This window comes from Schistocerca gregaria, chromosome 8 (genome assembly GCF_023897955.1).
Source record: "Schistocerca gregaria isolate iqSchGreg1 chromosome 8, iqSchGreg1.2, whole genome shotgun sequence".
NCBI classification, from domain to species: domain Eukaryota; kingdom Metazoa; phylum Arthropoda; class Insecta; order Orthoptera; family Acrididae; genus Schistocerca; species Schistocerca gregaria.
In genome coordinates this window covers 201,860,029-201,878,898 of record NC_064927.1, presented here as the reverse complement: position 1 = coordinate 201,878,898, position 18,870 = coordinate 201,860,029, and the positions used below count along the sequence as shown (strand labels likewise).

At 39.1% G+C, this 18,870-nt stretch overlaps 1 protein-coding gene across 1 annotated transcript in view; it reads left to right on the top strand.

The window, feature by feature from the left end:
- The window catches only part of LOC126283995 (transcription termination factor 2), a 237,771-nt gene that overhangs the window by 59,760 nt on the left and 159,141 nt on the right, over nucleotides 1-18,870 (top strand). The window contains exon 7 of the mRNA XM_049982531.1: nucleotides 2,071-2,187. Coding sequence (XP_049838488.1) covers nucleotides 2,071-2,187 — 117 coding nt within the window. The remainder of the gene's footprint in view (nucleotides 1-2,070; nucleotides 2,188-18,870) is intronic.

The following is an 18,870-nucleotide window of genomic DNA, read 5'->3' as shown; positions in this document are numbered from 1 at the left end:
TGCCTTAACAGCAGATTTAGTCTTAAATTTTATTCATGAGGGTTTTTTTTTTTGATTGTATCATCTAAAGGCGGGCATTTGGCCTTCTTTCTGGGGCCTCCACCCCCCCCCCCCTCCCTTTTAACTATGTCAGCCTTTGTTTGCATTTGTTAGTCTTTGTATTCTTATTTGTGTTCATTTTTTCCCTACATGTGTTAATCCCACCTTACCTTTTGTGGTGAACATTTTAAAGTGTTGCAGAGTGGGTGGCTCATTCTCTTTTATTCTTGTGATCAGGCAGCCCAGACCATTTGCGCTATAGTTTTAATGCTTTTTTATACTTTTCCTTATGGTGTATGTTTCCCCCGTTTTTTCTTCATGCCATTTGTTTCCTCACAGTTGTGGTTCCACATTTCTTTTCTCCCTTTTACTTTCCCAACTGTACTTTGGGAGTTGTTTTACCCTGAGCCTTGTTTGTGTCAAGAACAAGGGACTGATGACCTTGTAGTTTTGTTCCTTTATACCTCAAACCAACCAACCAACTGGGTCAGGGGAGACTTACCAGATGGGATGAGAAGAAAAGACCCTTTGTTGGGAACTACACTGGATGAGATTTGAAGACCTGAGAGTTTAACAGTGGAAGTCAGGGTAGTGTACAAGACAGACATTACTACTAAAACATTGTGCATGAGTTAATAAGAGTGAGAAATTAAGTGCATCATATGTAACAGAGATGGAAGGGGCCTGTTTCACCACACAATCTTTTGGTTTCTTCGCCCAGACACCGTTTTCTCATAACATAATATTGGTTTGTCATAGCTTATCATTAGCTGCATTTAATTTGGTGTTTAAATCAGTGCCATCTTTGTTGTAATTGTCCCATTGTAGTATTTAGCTTAGACATAGCTTTTAGTATTTCTTCCCTCTTTGTAGTTAATATTGGCATGCAGTTAAAACAGTAACAAGTTTACAACAACTCTTCCCTAGTTAAGTCACCAAAACTTCAACTCAGTCTTCACTTAACACACAATACCACAAAACAAAAATTGAAGAAATATTTGGATTCAGTAGAGGTCACCAAACTTTGTCATCCAACATTACATGACACGGTGAAGAGCTGAACTCCATAGGCATAAACAAAGGAACAGAAAAGAGACCCTAAGCCAAAATGGTTTGGCAGTTCTAACCAATCTTGCAGATGTACGCATATTACATTACTCCAGCCTAGCAGGAGATACAAGAAAAATCAGCAAAGTAACACACACATGCTTATATCTTTGCTGCCTTCAGTTCCCATTTTTCAACATTGCTTCAGTGAAATGGTATTGTTTATTACAATCTCCTAGCAGAGCTCTGTTGACTGATGACCATTTACCCCACTGTTTGAACTGAATGCAGGAGTTGAGGTTTTCAGGTCACTTTGCAAACATCAGTAAGTACAATTTTTGCAGAAACTGGGTAAATATTGGGAGGGCATTTGTCTGTACACTGATACATTCAAAAATATTCAGTGAGCAAATGTTGCTTAACACCTAAAGGGGGAGGATGAGGGGGGGGGGGGGGGTATTTAAGCCCACAATTTGTTAAAATGCTAATCCAGTCATATGCCTTATATTTTAAAATTTTGAAAAAAAATATTTGTTATTTTTGATGAATTCCTCTACCAGATTCTATAATTATTTTAAATTTCTTCTGTTACACTTAATTGAAAAATTTAAGTTTTCTTTCTTTAGTAGTAGATGCGACTTTTTAGAACGGATGTGATATTCATATTTTCAGGTTCTAAACTCTACCTACAGATCAGTATCTCTTTTAAAAAGTATGTTCTTAATAAAAATCAGCAACACTTGGTGAAATCTGTATTTATTGTCTCACTTACTTTCAGTAAGTAATGCCCATTCAGGCTTGTAGTATGTTTTGTGCCAAATCCAATGTTAAAGATGAGATTAGGTAGACAATTGATGTTTTTAAAATTAATTTAGAATTATGTTAAATACTTTGGAATTTCTTACAATATTGTAATGTGCCCAGTATTTATCAAACGATAATTTTCAGCTAACCATATATGTTATTCTGGTAAATCTTTTACAGCTGTAGTGATATCAGCTAAGGACAAAATCAAACAAGAGTGGGGAAAGGAGCTTCACGGTGTGGGCAATATGAGACCTCTAGAACCGAAGAATTTCAATTCCATGACTGGAACAAAAGGTTGGTGATTTTCTATTGTGGAACACATTGAAGTACAGAAACAATGATTTTATGGCTAATGTGGAATGTATGGCAGTTATTATTAAAACAGATTTTATGTTAGCAAAGACCGTGGCTTATAGTATTTATTGCAACAGTAATAAGCTGAAATACTTTGTGGGAATTAATTTCCCAGTATTCACTTTCTTATTACAATCAGAGAACACAGCTTCCTACATTTATTTTCATGTACTTACACAAGTAGATCCTTAGGCAGCAGAGTTGTTAGTACAACGATTCTTGCCATTGGTGGATACTTCTACAATGTACTTGAACCAAATATAGAAATTAAAATTTTACAGCTCAGGTGAGTTGTGAAATTATGACCCTCGATGCAACAATCTACTACACTATGGCGATTGTGCTGGTCACCTTTTCTGCAACATTGCTCCCTCCTTAAGAGAAAAGCATCTTGGTGTTACGTCCTCCTAGTCTGGGAACAAGTCATCGGTCCTGCATACCCTGACTCCTGATGACTGATGTTCGCCCTGGTGGTGATCTTCTTAGAACTTCCCTTGCTGCTACGCTCTTCGTCGCCATTCCACTTGTTGCTTGTAGCTCGAGCTTCAAATTCACCCTGGGTTTCAGGATATCCCTATAGGGCTTCATTCGAAGGATGTGGACCATATCTCTGATCTTTTGTCATTTTGTGTCGGGGTCAAAATTTTCAACTTCATAAGTAACATCAGACAACTGTCTTATAACCCTATAACATCCAAGATAGTGCCTGTGAAGCTTCTCATAGAGACCAACCTTCTGAACAGGAGTGAAGATCCAGACGAGGTTATCAGGCTGGTAGACAACGGGGCGGTGGCTCGTGTAATACCTTCGGCGATCATTTTCTTGGGCATGCGGAGTCGAGCTAACTGCCGAGCTTCCTCAGCTTTGGTTAACACCTGGCCGATGTAGTCATCGTCTGTATCATCAGGATGTAATGTAAACAGTGTTCCTCGTCGTCGTTGCCTCACATCCATGCACCAGGAAAAATGGCATAAATCCTGTTTTGTCTTGTTTCGTGTTGTTGTAGGCAAATGTCACAAAGGGAAGTACTTCATCTCAGTTGCTCTGCTCAACATTGACAAACATTGATAGCATTTCTGCCAAGATCTTATTAAGGTGTTCAGTAAACTCGTTAGTTTGCAGATGGTAGGCAGTCATCATGTGATGAGTAATGTTGCACCGATGGTTTATCTCTGTCACAAGATTCACTTGAAAAGCTTTCCCTTGATCTGTAATTAACGAACATGGGGCACTGTGTTTTAATACAGTGTCTTCTACGATGACTTGGGCTACCTCGAATGCTTCGGTTGTTTACATGGCTTTTGTAATGCCATAGTGTGTCAAATAATCAGTGCCAACAATAATCCATATATTGCCACTAACAGATGTTGGAAATCATCCGAGGAGGTCAATCCCAACATGCTGGAAAGGCATTTCGGTTGGTGGAATTGGTACGAGTCTGCCAGTTGGTTTATGAGGAACTAACTTTCTCCTCAGGCACTCTCGACAGTGTGACACATAGTGACGGACACTCCTAAATAAACTTTACAAGAAAAATCTCTTTCGGATCCTATCGTATGTATTAATAAATCCTAAATGTCCAGCCTCAGGTGTGTCATGGAATTTCTGTAGAACATATAAGCATAGCTAGCCACCTCTTTCCAAATGGTCAGAGTTTTTCTTGCAAAGTAATCCATGAACTACCTGAAATTGTCCTTTCATGTCCTCTGACCAATTTAAGGCAGACATAATTTGAGATATCTTGGCCTCGTTCTCCTGCTCAGCAGAGAGATCCTGGAGTGTAGCAAGGCAGTCACTATCTTCATCAAAATCTTGATGGTCTTGCACAGGGTTTCTTGAGAGACAGTCAGCATCTTGGTGTTCTCTTCCACTTTCGTACACTATGGTGATGTCATACTCTTGGAGACGTAGTGCCTACCTGATGAGTTGTCCTGTTGGATCTTTAAGAGCTGTCAACCAACAAAGTGAATGATGGTCTGTAACAACTGTGAATGACCTTCCACAGAGATACTGTTGAAATTTGCACATGGCCCAGATCACAGCAAGACATTCTCTTTCTGTAATTGAGTAGTTTCTCTCGTCTTTTGTAAGTATCCTAGCAGCATAGGCTATAACCTTCTCTTTTCCATCTAAAATTTGCACCAGAACAGCATTGATCCCATACCCACTGACATCTGCATGTAGTTCTGTAGGTGCTCTTTCATCATACAGACGGCATACAGGATCAGTCATCACAGCTTTTTGGAGCACATCGAAAGAATCTTGTTGAGCACCACCCCAGATAAATTTAGCATCAGCTTTTAACAACTCTTGGAGTAGCCTGGCTGTGATACAAAAGTCTTTGATAAAACTATGGTAATAAGAACACAATGCGAGGAAGCTTTTCACATCTCTATTACTTTTAGGAATAGGAAATTCCGTTATAGATCTTACCTTTTCTCGGTCTGGCCACACACCTTTGTTTGACTCAAGGTGTCCAAGTATTTTGATTTCCTTTGTTCCAAAGAGATACTTTCTTGGATTAAGTTTCAGTCCGCCTTGTTGGAGACACTTAAGAACGCCCCTCAGTCTTTTTATATGTTCAAGAAATCTGTGGTTCTCTTTAACGGTTAACTATCCACAGTTCACTGAATCCATTCATAAACGAGACAACAGAGGTTGGGGTGACCAAGTTATTCTTCAGTGGTATGCTTCTTTTACATTCTACTACAAGATCCATGGGTTGATGCATGGCATGACACATGACAGTTACCATTATAGTGCTGACTGCAGGAACGATCACTTCATCCAGCACATGTAGTCTCCACACACTCGGATGCGCATCTTCCTGTCCACAGTATCTCATCTTGTCTAGCATAATCTTCGAGTGACCACAATTTATAATTGCCTGAGAAGCTTTCAAAAAGACCCATCCAAGAATGACGCCATGAAGACACTTTTGTCAGACAATGAATTCTAAGGGCTGTGTATGGTCACTTATACCCACACGAATGACACATCTTCCTGTAGGTTTTACATATTTCCCATTAGCCACCTTCAGCAGAGACGTTTTGTTGTTGACAAATACGGTTTTTTGCAACTGGCGACAGTACTTCTCTGAAATGACTGAATATGATGCTCCAAAGTCCACAAGAGCTTGGGCGGGTCGGCTACCCATGAGGATACTGACGTAGGTTCCTATCATTTTGGTAGTGATCGACGGCGGAGGATTTTTCTCTTCGGCATCTTCACCTCCAAGGAGGATTGCACCCTTTAGTTTTCCAGGTTGCGGCGGCTAGGTGATCTGCTGGAGCTTCTAAATGGCGATGGAGACCTTGATCGGCGTGTTAGGGAGCGTCCTCTCCAGTGGCTAGCTTGCGGCGGTGTTGTCTTGCACCCGCAGCTTCTCGTTTGTATTTGTTGTCCCAGAGTTGGCATCAGCTAAAATCGGTCTGCTGTCTTCTGGCGCGGGCGTCATCAAATATCCACCACCTTTCTTGACAATAGCGCACCACATGTCCCAGTTGTCCTCAGCTTTTTCTGCGACAATATAAAGTTAGACTTGTGTGCAGCAAATATAAGGAAGTTGTTTGGTTTTCTGATTTCATACAGTGAACGAAATACCACACCAAAAACAAATTAGCAATTAAAGCAATCTATGCAGGCTGATAATGTTGCATAAAAAATGGCAAAGTCAATATTTTTAACTGAAAAACTTGTTATTTTTTCCAGATATGAAAGTGAGATTGTTGTTGTTGCTTATCTCACAGAAAAAATCAGTAAATAATAAATTCTATGTAAGTTTTCTGGCATTTTATTAAAAAACTAAAAACCCGCCTCGATTGCAAAAAAAAGCACCTAGTGTTAAGTGTTAACCAAGGTTTTGGTGTAGATAACTCGACCTTCTTCAGAACAACAATAAAACCCACAAGTGCCTAAGAAGACAAGTAGATACTTAGATGTTATTCTATAAAGAGCCAAGTCTTCTTAGGCATTTGTGGGTTTTATTGTTGTTCTGAAGGTGTAGTTATCTACGCCGAAACCTGGGTTAACACTTAACACTAGGTGCTTTTCTCACAGTCGAGGCGGGTTTTTAGTTTTTTAATATATTAACCAATGATTGCTGACGCGCTGCAATGTTTAAGGTTCATTTCTGGTATTGTTGGATGGGGGGGGGACTTATAAAAAGATTTCTATTTGCAAAAAGCAGAAAATCCTCTTTCTTCAGGTAATACCCCTGCTCACAAAAGTGACTTGCAGCATGAAAACGGGGAGAGAATACATATATATTAATTCAATTCTCTAATCAATAAATATATGGTCTGTTCTGTTTAATGTGTTTTACTGATTGAAGATGTTCTTCTTGTGTTCCCACAAAAGTCATTGTTCCTTTATTGTCTGCACTAATTTGACATTACATGTCTTTTTCAAACAATTTCTGTTTCATATTGTTACTAAAACTATTGTGGCGATTGGTTTTAACTCAGTTTGTGTTTTCTGTGAGGTGGAAACTACATGGAGTATGTTTATATTTTTCTATTTACTTCTGCTTTTAGACCAGTGGAAACTCATCACTGTGAGTGCAGCTCATTAACAGAAAAGTACTGGTTCAAGTGTCCAGTAGTTTCTTACAGTACAGCTCAATCTCAGAAGTCACGTTTAGAGATATTGCAAAATTGACCATGAGTGAGAAATGCAAGAATTGTTGTAGGATAGTGACTTGCGAAATATGTTGAGAGTTGTGTAGTGAGTGGTTTCACTGACATAGTAGAATCTTTAAGTTGCCCTCATCAGTTTGGATCACCATTTTACCCAGATCAGGTATTTTTATTTATATTTTTTGAAAATACAGTAACTGTACTGTATTCAATACCCTGAAAATAATAATGACAACAATGGCTGGCAATCAGTAAATGTAAATTCAACCTACTGCCATCTTGCCACAGTGCCACTTAACAAGTTAAAATTGGTTTGTACAGTACTGTGTTACGTGCTAGTGCCTGTGGATAAAAAGATGCACTGCATAGGATGAATGAAGAACTGTTGAAAAACATTGCTGCTGAATTTGGTGTTGAATTTCAGTGTCATCAGCTTGGAAGAATAATCTACAATTAGCCATTTGAGAGTTCATTGCCATTGTGTATATTGAGTAAAGAAGCTGGTAACCATGTTGATTTGCTGGAATTCACTGAAGTGATTACAAACATTCCAGCATGCTCAGACAAAGGTGTTAATGAGTTTAATGACTAGCTGTGAATTAACAGTGTAAAATGTGTGACAAATGATTTACGACCGTTTGTTTGTCTGCATTATGATGGTAATGCATTAGCTAATGAAGCTGGCACTCAATCTGAAGACATCAAGACATACAATAAAACCCCTTTTTTTAACAAATCCCTGTGGACTCAAATACTCTTTCCTTAACACTTCAGAGATTGGCCTCTTAGAAGAAAATTGGCCCTAAGAAATCGACCATTAATGCATCATTTATAGCATTACTGGCATAAATGTGGTTGATGTATCACATTAAAAACGGACCAGTAATGCTATAAAAGGTGGCATAAATGTGATTGATGTATCACATTAAAAAAGGACCAAGCTCCAAGATTTATTTTTCGTATTTACTTTCGTTCTTTGGTAGATTACAACTTTTAAAATAATGACGGAAAGTATAATTCTCCTCCCAAGAGGAAGTGTGTGGTATGTTACTGAGGAATTTCTTCAATCAAGCTTCCAAAATTTCTTGCTCGGTCAACAAACGTGATGTATTTGTAGCAGACTTACAGCAAAGTGCAAAACCCAAGTAGTACACACACAAAATTACATCAATGGGATCATGTTGTCTCAGTGATTCATGGTAGTGTCTGTTCTATTTGCTAATGTTTCTGTTGAAATAATTATAGAAATTGACAACAGAAGGCAGCACCTCTCAAGGGACAGGTAGTGAGCTGCCATTACATTGTTCTCAAGCAAAACGAGTCCAGTTTTCGAACAATAGGTGGCTTGCATGTCAAGAAAATCACAGCCCAACCTATACTTGGGTGCGATCCTTTTAACACAAAGTTGTGACCCAAGCTATGCTTGGGCTTGGTCTCCAAAACACCAGAAAGGAGTTTTCTTTAAATGTTGGTTCAGCTTATGTGCATGGAAGTAGTGACTCAGAATTGAAATTAGTCATGTTTAGGTGTTGAGAGTTGCTTGTTTTGCCTTTTTGCATACTGTGACTGAAGTTGTCACTTTAGTTTATTGATGTTTGTTAGAATTGACTTGTCTATGTTAAAGGAGAAGGAGTAATTCCTGATGGTGTCAGTTCTTTGCACAGCAGCTGCAGAACTTCATGCAATGGGCTCCTCCTCTTCTTCTTCATTATTGTCACTGCTACCTGCTGCCTCAGTATTCCTTCACTAGCATTTCACACATCTCACATTCACTCGTCTTGGGCATGGAAGTAAAAATATTGTCATCACAAGAAAATAAATCCTACAATTTCACATTTTCAGGAACATCTGTGTTCTACCCCATACCTCTTCCAGAATAATGTCATCTCCTACAGCAACTGATGTGCCACAACCAGCCTTTGCAAAACAATAAGGTGCATTGCAAAAATTGAGGCAGCAACAGATATATCTACAGCTTTTGAAATGTTGAGTCCCAGTGCTTCCTTTGTCAAGGAATGTAATTGATTTCTTCAAAACTACTACTCTGTATTGAGCTTGAATAGGGTGAATTATGCCTTAGTCCAGAGGCTGCAGATGACACGCAATTTGGTGAAAGAAATACAACATTTACATTCCTCAGAAATGGTGTCTTCTTGTGGTGTTCTATAGATATCTCAAAACAGAAACTGAATGCACTTCTAAAACTAACATTGAGGATGAGGGCTACATTCAACAATAAGCACTATTTTCTGATCTGCTGCACACTTCTCAGCATCTAAACACTTGAGAAATATTGTAAAAATTTCCCATGTCATTCAGGCATTGCTGTTGTAAGTACAAGGTAGCTTTTTTTAAAAACACCTGAGATTTAAATTTCTTTATCATCGGTGAGAGTCACTTCTCACTTCCATCACTAATTACACACAAAGCTCACTCATTAATTTGTTCCAGTGATTTACACTTTATATATCCATATTATCTCTCTCTCTCTCTCTCTCTCTCTCTCTCTCTCTCTCTCTCTCTCTCTCTCGTTACAGTCTGAAATGAATGATGCAAATGGAGATGGCACCAAATTGTATTTCTTCACCATATCGGAAAGTTTTATGTTGTTATTGTCTTCCATATTGTGGATAATAGTCAGCTTTTGCTGAATTGTTGCTATCTCCTAGTCTCTGGGTGAAGGTTATGCATTATAACTCAGAAAGTTTGAATGGAGAGCACAATGTGGCATATTGTTGAGCTTTCAACTATGACACCTTAGTTGCTTTCAACATTGGCTGTAATTATTTCTGACATTCTACAATGCTTATTTATTTGCCATGAAAGAGGTTGTCTAGTACCATTTAAATAAATTTCACATGTTGTTGTTGTTGTTGTTGTTGTTATGGTCTTCAGTCTGAAGACTGGTATGATGCAGCTCTCCATGCTACCCTATCCTGTGCAAGCTTCATCATCTCCCAGTACCTACTGCAACCTACATCATTCTGAATCTGTTTAGTGTATTTATCTCTTGGGCTCCCTCTACGACTTTTACACTCCACGGTGCCCTCCAATACTTAATTGGTGATCCCTTGATGCCTCAGAATATGTCCTACCAAGCGATCCCTTCTTCTAGTCAAGTTGTGCCACAAATTTCTCTTCACCCCAATTCTATTCAATACCTCCTCATTAGTTATGTGATATACCCATCTAATCTTCAGCATTCTTCTGTTGCACCACGTTTCAAAAGCTTCTATTCTCTTCTTGTCTAAACTACTTACTGTTCACGTTTCACTTCCACACATGGCTACACTCCGTACAAATGCTTTCAGAAACAACTCTCTGACACTTAACTCTATACTCTATGTTAACAATTTTTTTTCTTCAGAAAAGCATTCCTTTCCATTGCCAGTCTACATTTTATATCCCCTCTACTTCGACCATCATCAGTTATTCTGCTCCCCAAGTAGCAAAACTTACTTACTACTTAAAGCGTCTCATTTCCTACCCTAATACCCTCAGCATCACCCAATTTAATTTGACTACATTCCGTTATCCTTGTTTTGCGTTTGTTGATGTTCATCTTTTTCCTCCTTGCAAGACACTGTCCATTCCGTTCAGCTGCTCTTCCAGCTCCTTTGCTGTGTCTGACATAATTACAATGTCATTGGCGAACCTCAAAGTTTTTATTTCATCTCCATGGATTTTAATACCTACTCCGAATTTTCCTTTTGTTTTCTTTACTGCTTGCTCAACATACAGATTGAATAACATCAGGGATGGGCTACAACCCTGTCTCACTCCCTTTCCAACCACAGTTTCTCTTCCACCAGGAGGAGGAGCCACTGGCTCTGAAAGCTTGAAAAAGTGTGTGTGTGTGTGTGTGTGTGTGTGTGTGTGTGTGTGTGTGTGTGTGTGTGTGTGTGTTCAGTTTTAATCTACAGTTCATAACCAATAAATTGTGGTCAGAGTGCACATCTGCCCCTGGAAATGTCTTAAAATTTAAAACCTGGTTTCTAAATCTCTGTCTTACCATTATATATTCAACCTGAAACCATCTGGTGCCTCCAAGTCTCTCCCACGTATACAGCCTTCTGTCATGATTCTTAAACCACGTGTTAACTGTCATTAAGTTATGCTCTGTGCAATATTCTACCAGGCACCTTCCTCTTTCATTCTTTACTCCCAGGTCATAATCACATACTACTTTTCCTTCTCTTTCTTTTCCTATTATTGAATTCCAGTCCCCCATGACTACTAAATTTTCGTCTCCCTTAACGCTCTGAATAATTTCTTTCATCTTATCATACATTTCTTCAATCTCTTCTTCATATGTGGAGTTAGTTGTCATATAAACTTGTACTACTGTGGTAGGAGTGACTTTGTGTCTGTGTGGGCTACAATAGTGCGTTCACTGTGCTGCTCATAGTAGCTTATCTGTGTTCCTATTTTTTTTATTCATTATTAAACCTACTCCTGCATTACTGTTATTTGATTTTGTATTTATAATCCTATATTCACCAGACCAGAAGTCCTGTTCGTCCTGCCACAGAACTTCATTAATCCCCACTATATCTAATGTTAACCTACCCATTTCCCTTTCTAAATTTTCTAACTTACCTGCATGATTAAGGGATATCACATTCCACGCTCCGATCTGAAGAATGTGTTTTGTTTCTCTTGATAACAACACCCTCCTGAGTAGTCCCCACCTGGAGGTCCGAATGAGGGACTATTTTACCCTCAGAATATTTTACCCAAGAGGATGCCATCATCATTTAACCATTCAGTGAAGCCCTCAGGAAAAATTAAGGCTGTGGTTTACCCTTTCTCTCAACCATTTGCAGTTCCAGCACAGCAATGCTGTTTTGATTGATGTTACAAGGCCAGTTCTATCAATCATCCGGGCTGTTACCCCTGCAACTACTGAAAAGGCTGCTGCCCTTCTTCAGTAACCACACATTTATCTAGCCATTCTTCGGATACCCCTCCATTGTGGTTGCACCTATGGTTCAGCTATCTGTATTTCTGAAACACGAAAATCTTTCTTCAACTATCTGCCAAAAATTATTTAAAAATGATGTTTAGTTTGGGTCTTTACATGAAAATTATATTATAACTTGTAATTTTTTTCTTATCTTTATCCTGTGTGCTAATGGCATTGCTACAATGGTAACACGGGTTCCCATCAGATCACGGAAGTTAAGTGCTGTAGGGGTTGGCTAGCACTTGGATGAGTCACCGTATGGTCTGCCAAGCGTTGTTGTCACGCGGGGTGCACTCAGCCCTTGTGAGGCCAATTGAGGAGCTACTTGACAGAAGTAGTGGCTCTGGTCATGAAAACTGACTACGGTGGGGAGAGTGGTTTGCTGACCACATGCCCCTCCACTATCCACTTCCAGTGATGCCTATAGGCTGAGGGTGACAAGGCTGTCGGTCATTACCGTTAGGGTCTTCCGAGACCTGTTTGGGTGGAATTTACTTAGTTAGTGGCACTACAGCGATGTTGCCGTGAGTTGAAATCTGGACTAACGCTGAACAACAGGGGTGGGCAGGTGGCGCAGTATTGGCTGCCTGGGTTGTGCTGGCGGCAGTAGAGTTGTGACAATGGTACTGATTGACACAGACTGGGCATTACTTATTGTTCAGCTGGTTGAACGATGATGAACAGTTTCAACTGTGGTTAAATATTGTTTCCCTCTCCTGATTCCACTGTAACATCGATGTTTCTGGGTTGTGTTGAAATGTTTCAAGTGTGTCGGTGCCTGGAAGGTCTGGTGAAACTGGTAGTAGGTCACACTGCCAAGCTGCGTCAGTTACATGACACACAGCTGGTGGCCTGGTCCCAGTGCTTGTGGTCTAGCGACACAGGTGCTGTTCACACAGTTCAGTGATCAGCACCTGCTGGCAGCAGTGGCCTTGTTGCTCTGGCTTCTGCTTCAAGTTCCCGTATGGTTTTGTCCGTTACAGCTTCAAAGCACATGATATGATATAGGATCCTATTATACCTCCAGAGATGTCAAAATTACTTAATAAGATAGATAAAAAATCTACTCACCAAGCATCAGCAGCAGCAGAACCCACACATAAAAGAAGCTTTCGGAACCAAGGATTGGAACATGGGAATTACCTGCCTGTTACATAAAAAGGCGACAAGTTAGAATGTAGTCATTATCATGGAATCACTCTCTTGGATGTAATATATAAGATATCTAGTAAAATTTTAGTCTCCAGACTTGAAGGGATGATAGAAAGGATATTGGGGGACTATCAGTCTGGATTTAGGAGGAACAGATCCACAATGGATCAGATATTTTTATTTTTTATCCAGCCTTCTGCTTCATGTATTACTGTGGGTCTTAATATGATGGTGTATATTTTGATTTTAGGAAAGTCACTCAGAACTGCGGGTCAGGGGAGACTTACCATACAGCATGAGAAAGGAGGACTCAGTATGTCCCACTTCGTTTTGTTTATTTTTAAACTTACTTCTCTTGCTGCTTCCTCTAAGATATCGTAGTTCCCCTTTAGTGCCCTTATATTCCTTGCCATTAAGGCTACGTCATCCGCTTATGCTACAACTTGAACTTGCCAATTAAGTATTGTTCCTCCTGGGTTTTTCGGCATTTGCCGCATCACTTTTCCTAAAACTAAATTAAATAACATTGTACAGATCACATCTCCCTGTCGTAGCCCCCTCTCTACTTGGAATTCACCAGACAGTTCTTGCTCTATTCTTACTTTACACACTGTTGCTTTCATTTTCATTTCCATTAAACTGACCAGTTTTACTGCGATTCTAAATTCCTTCGTGATCTGTATAATTTTCTTCCTATGTAGGCTCCTTTATCCATATTTCCTTTATCAATTCATGGACTGCCTCCTCCATTTTCTTTCCCCCATATTTTAATAATTCGGCCTATATGCCAGTTTCTCCTGCTGCTTTATTATTTCTTAGGCTCTTGGTAGCATTCTTCACTTCCTCTAGCTCTGGTACTACTATCTCTTCCTGATCCTCTACATCTAACTCTGATGCCAACTCTGAGTTTTGTTCCCTTTCATTCTCAATTACAGTTCCTTCTTCTTTATCCCCTCTTTCCCGTCAAGCAGTTCAGTAAAAGACTTTGCCACCTTTCTAGGACTTTGCTTTTATCTCCAATTAGGTTTTCGTCCTTATCCTTATAAAAAACTGCTCAAAGTTGGAAACCTTTCTTCAAATCTTTTGTTCTTTCATAGAACCTTCTGATCTCGTTATTGTCTCCCATTTCGTCCAGCTACTCTATCCTTCTCCTTTCATGCTGCCTTTTCTTTACCCTACAAACCTTATCCGCTGTTTTCCTCTTTCCTCTGTATTCTTCTGCCGCTAACCTCGTGTTCCTGTGCAACATTCTCTGTCTCGCTTCATTTGGAGCTGTACTGTTCAATCATTGTTAAATCACTGCTAACAACTTCTCGAGATCCATCACGACTGGGTCCAAATGTGCCCACCTTGCTTGGTGTTATTCCACGTGTCCTTAATAGGAATAAGGAAGATGTGCCCACCCTGCTTGGTGTTATTCCACATGTCCTTAATAGGATTAAGGTCAGGTGAGATGAAGCACCACAGAAGCACCCCCATGTTGATGGAATGTTCCTCAAATCATCCCAGTACAAACTAGAAACAGTTGAGTGGTGTTTTGTTGAGCTATAGTTACAGGCTGTTGGCAGGTTGCTGTTAGTGAGGAAAAAAAAGAAAGTATCATTTGCCAGGAAAAGATTATGGCAGACATATTGGACTCCATTGCATCACATATAAAAAAGCCCCATTAGTATACCTCCAGTACCTGCCTGAAGAGTGTCCTGCCGTCAGACAAGATGCATTGCCTAGTGTGCTTATCAACGTACTCCTAAGTGCTGTTTTAATCATCTTGTGAAGATGCAGTTCTTCTTCCCATGCTGCTTTAATGTTTTGAACTTTCACTGGTGGCAGTATTCCTGTCCCATACTAATCTTTTATGCATCAGTGGACCACTTAATGAGGTGGTGGTTTGGATGGTGTTTCTGCTGACTAGTTGTTGTCCAACATTGAATTATAGAATGATTTACCGCCCTGTGGCCTTTCTATGCACTGTTACTGTTTCCAATACCCATCAGTGATCCCTGTTGTCAACCTATTGTTACCTGCAGCAATTAATACAGCAACAACAGTTACCTCTGAACCAAATTACAGTACACCTTTGATTTTGTGCCACGTGTAACCTCAGAGATAGTGTCCCGTATGTTGGCCACCCACAGTCTGCCTAAAACTAGACGTAGTATTATTGTGTACCTTGTCCATCCTTAACTTAATTGATATGCTGATTTGCAAGTACAAAGTCTGATGATAATGCATTCACATGACACACCCAGCTATGCTCTTTCCAACACAGCAGCTATCACTAATTCAGTGGCAAATGATAGCACACATATGAAGTTCTACAACACATGGATGAAACACTTAAATTCACATAATAACTAAAAAACTGTACGTTACTGATGGGAAAAAGATATACCTCCCTGCCGACTAAGTAGATACAAAATGAAAAACGCTTGATGATTGCAACATTGTGACAAAGCTTCACAACACCGTGAATTTCAGTTAGGGTGTCATCTTCTGTAAAGATCTGATGAGGAATACCTCAAGGAAATGAAGCATGAATGGGACGGGAAAGTTGCAACAGATGCACAAAAATGTACTGAAGAGATTAACAGGCAAGTGAAAGAAGATAATTGTGTTTGTACTTTGAAGTCACAAGGGTTGCTATAACATTCAAAGGCTTGTCTCCTCACATGTGAAATACAGCCCTGTGTGTGGAAATGCAAGAATTATTGACAAGTTTTCATGGCTTGTTGTGGGCAAATGAACTTTAACACAGTGTACGTTGCCACTATTCTGTGTAAGCAATTGTAGCATTGCGATTTTACTCTGTATTTGAGGATAAAACTGTTGTTAAAAAAAGTCATGAAGCAGATTGCTTTTTCTGAAATTTACTGACTACTGAGTACCAATACTCACATCATCATCATTGTCCAAGAATGTAGTCAGTACTAAAACCTTAATACAAACTGCAACAATGGAAGCTGTAACAAACATATGTATGAATGGACCTCAATTGTCAGCCTGATACTTAAAATGAGAATTTATGTTCCCAAAACCCTTTTATTTTTCCAACACTATGCTCCCTTAACACTAACATGCTTGACCCAGCAGCTTTTTGTAGTGTTACTGTGGAAGTGCTACAAAATCCTCATCTACAGCTGCAATCATTTCTTGGGTGAACAAAAAGTGTTGACGAGGAAAGTCAGTGTACAGTTTTGGGAAAAGATGTAAGTCTGTGTTCCAACACTTACAAGCACAGATACCTCAATTTTCCTATTATAAAGACACTTTGAGGACAGGTGCAGTGTGTTAATTACAGATGATTCTTCTTTTGCAAAATTTTCATTTGTTGAAGAACGAAATTCCTTTTTTATCAACTCCCAGGACATTATCTTTCCTGCTGATCATATAGTCTTCACCCTCTGTCTTGTTTTAATAATAGTCTATTGTAACGTGCCCATACCGAAAATCACTTTTTTTTTTTTTTTACATAAAAACGCCAAACACTGTTCAGAAATGGTATTAATTCATTTCTGATCTGCCTTGAGCAGGGGTGGCACTCATCTTGCATACAGCTTTCTCATTGGCAATTCTTCATGCAAAATGTAGCTGACTCGCTCTTTTGAAATCCAGACAATCTTGGCAGTTTCACATATCTTCATATGCCGAGCTTTCATATTGTGCACTTTTACGCAGTTTTATGTGGGACTGCACTTTTCAGACATCCTTCAAGGCAATCATGTTGGACGTTTTCAAGGCCTCGTATAAATTCAGCTATCCATTTTTTCATGGTGGAAACTGAAGAAGAGTCACCATACACATTTATAAACTTTTAATGAATTTTAATTGACTTCAAATTTTCTTTAACAAAATGCCTCATCACTACAGAATTCCATTTTCAAGAATTCCTGCATCATGGCTTGTTCATATAGCTGCCTCCAGTCAATTACTGTGCAGAATGACTTTCAGTTTCAAACAAAGCCTGAAGTTTTATACCTGTTGCAAAAGAAAATCATACACAAAGTGTAGCAATATATGTATGAGCCCAAGAACTTATCAGACCATCCTCATAAGCAAGATATGCTTGCTGTAAAGTCAGTTAATTTAAAGTCAGTTGATTGTCGCTTTCAGGATGTCAGAAGCTGCAAAAGATAACTGTTCACCATCTTGTTGCAACAGTTGAGTGAGAACTTGTGTAGTATGTCTCAAAATAGTAAGCCTTTATCTTCAACACTGATAAAGGAACATGTACAGAAATAAAATAAATTTTGGAAAAATTGGATCAAAACTGTCAGACTATACTGAGCTTGTGCTGCCTGATGAGTAAGGAAAGAACCTTCTAGCAGAGTCTCTGGATTTGGAGGTCAGCCTGAGGGAACAAACAAACCCTTGCCCTAAACTGCAACTGTCACAGCTTCCATTGCTTGGCAGAAGGTGAATGACAAGGAAAAACCTCATCACAAAAATGGCTGCTTGAAGACAGTGGAACATGAATGGGTTCATGAAATATTTGGAGGAATTAACTCTAAGTACCCTAGTGCCCGTGTGTTCAGGAGATGCATTATAAAGACTACTCATGGGAACCGTATGCCAAACAGTGAGGACAGTGTAAAAGGGTGGTGGCTGTCTTTATTAATAATACATACTACTGCTCATCTATCTTTATGGTTTCCAGCCTTCACACAAATTGTTCAGGAGAAGCTGTTAATAATCTGCTCTATGCTGCTTGATTTAGATACTCCTTTCAGACAAATTGGCACTAAATATTTCATAATTATCAAGAGGACCAAGAAAAGAACATGAAAACTATTCTTGAATAGTATAAACTATCCTACGAAGCAAAAACAAGTTAGAATGCCATCAAAAGGATTCCAAGGAAGTAGGCAAAATGTCATAGTAATGCTATGTTAAGAAATAAATCCATTGACCAGCAAAAGAGACATAGTCGAGAGTATGCTTGCATATTGTACTGAAATCACTGCCACAACCAGGTGGCATCTGCCTTTCCATGACTATTGAGTGACTGACTATTGCTGACAGTGTAGTTTATACTTCAGTTCCATCAATAACAAAGGTAACAATTGCTCCTTCCTCATGCAAGAACTGGATTTGATTTTGCCTGTTTCAGCATGTTGTGGCACATCACCTGGAATACCAAGACAATCTTCTTTGACTTTTTTGAGTTAGTATGAAAATATGGCTGCATCAAACCAGTCTCAGGACTGAAGACTACAACAAAACAACAACATGAAAATATGAATAGAAGTGACCTTCTTGTGAATGGCTATCCACCATGTAGTCTGGGCTGTAAAATCCAGACACCTTTTTAATTACTGAATGTAGCCATTTTGCTTGTGGCGGTCAAATATTTGTTGCAAATGCGGTTTTGACGTTTTGTCATTTTCAAGCACATGAAAGCAAAAATTGTCACTAAATGAAATACGCTGGCACTAAAAGTAAAGTAAAAGGCTAGAAAACTAAAAACAGTAGTTGTAGTGATGTGGAATGTTAAAAATCACTCTAAAATTGAAGAAAGTCGTGATTAGAAATTGTCCTGAATACAAATATGTGGTTTGTGAAAATGGGCAAAGGTCAAGCCCAGTCAGCCAGTAAATAAACAGTAGCTTTGGTGTTAAACATTTAAAAATGTCTTTCCTTCAGTATTTAAGAGCTACAAGATGTGGCATACTGAAAACGCATGTATCACTCCAAAATGTTAGTCCTGACATGCTGGAATCGAGTTTCAAGCAGTTTGAATCCAAATACATTTTGTGGTACAAGTATACTCACACCACACACTGTCAGCATGAGCCATGTAGTGAGTACAAAAACAGCATTCCAATTTCATGAAAATAAAAACTTCATCAGCAATTTACACAGAAACAAAAG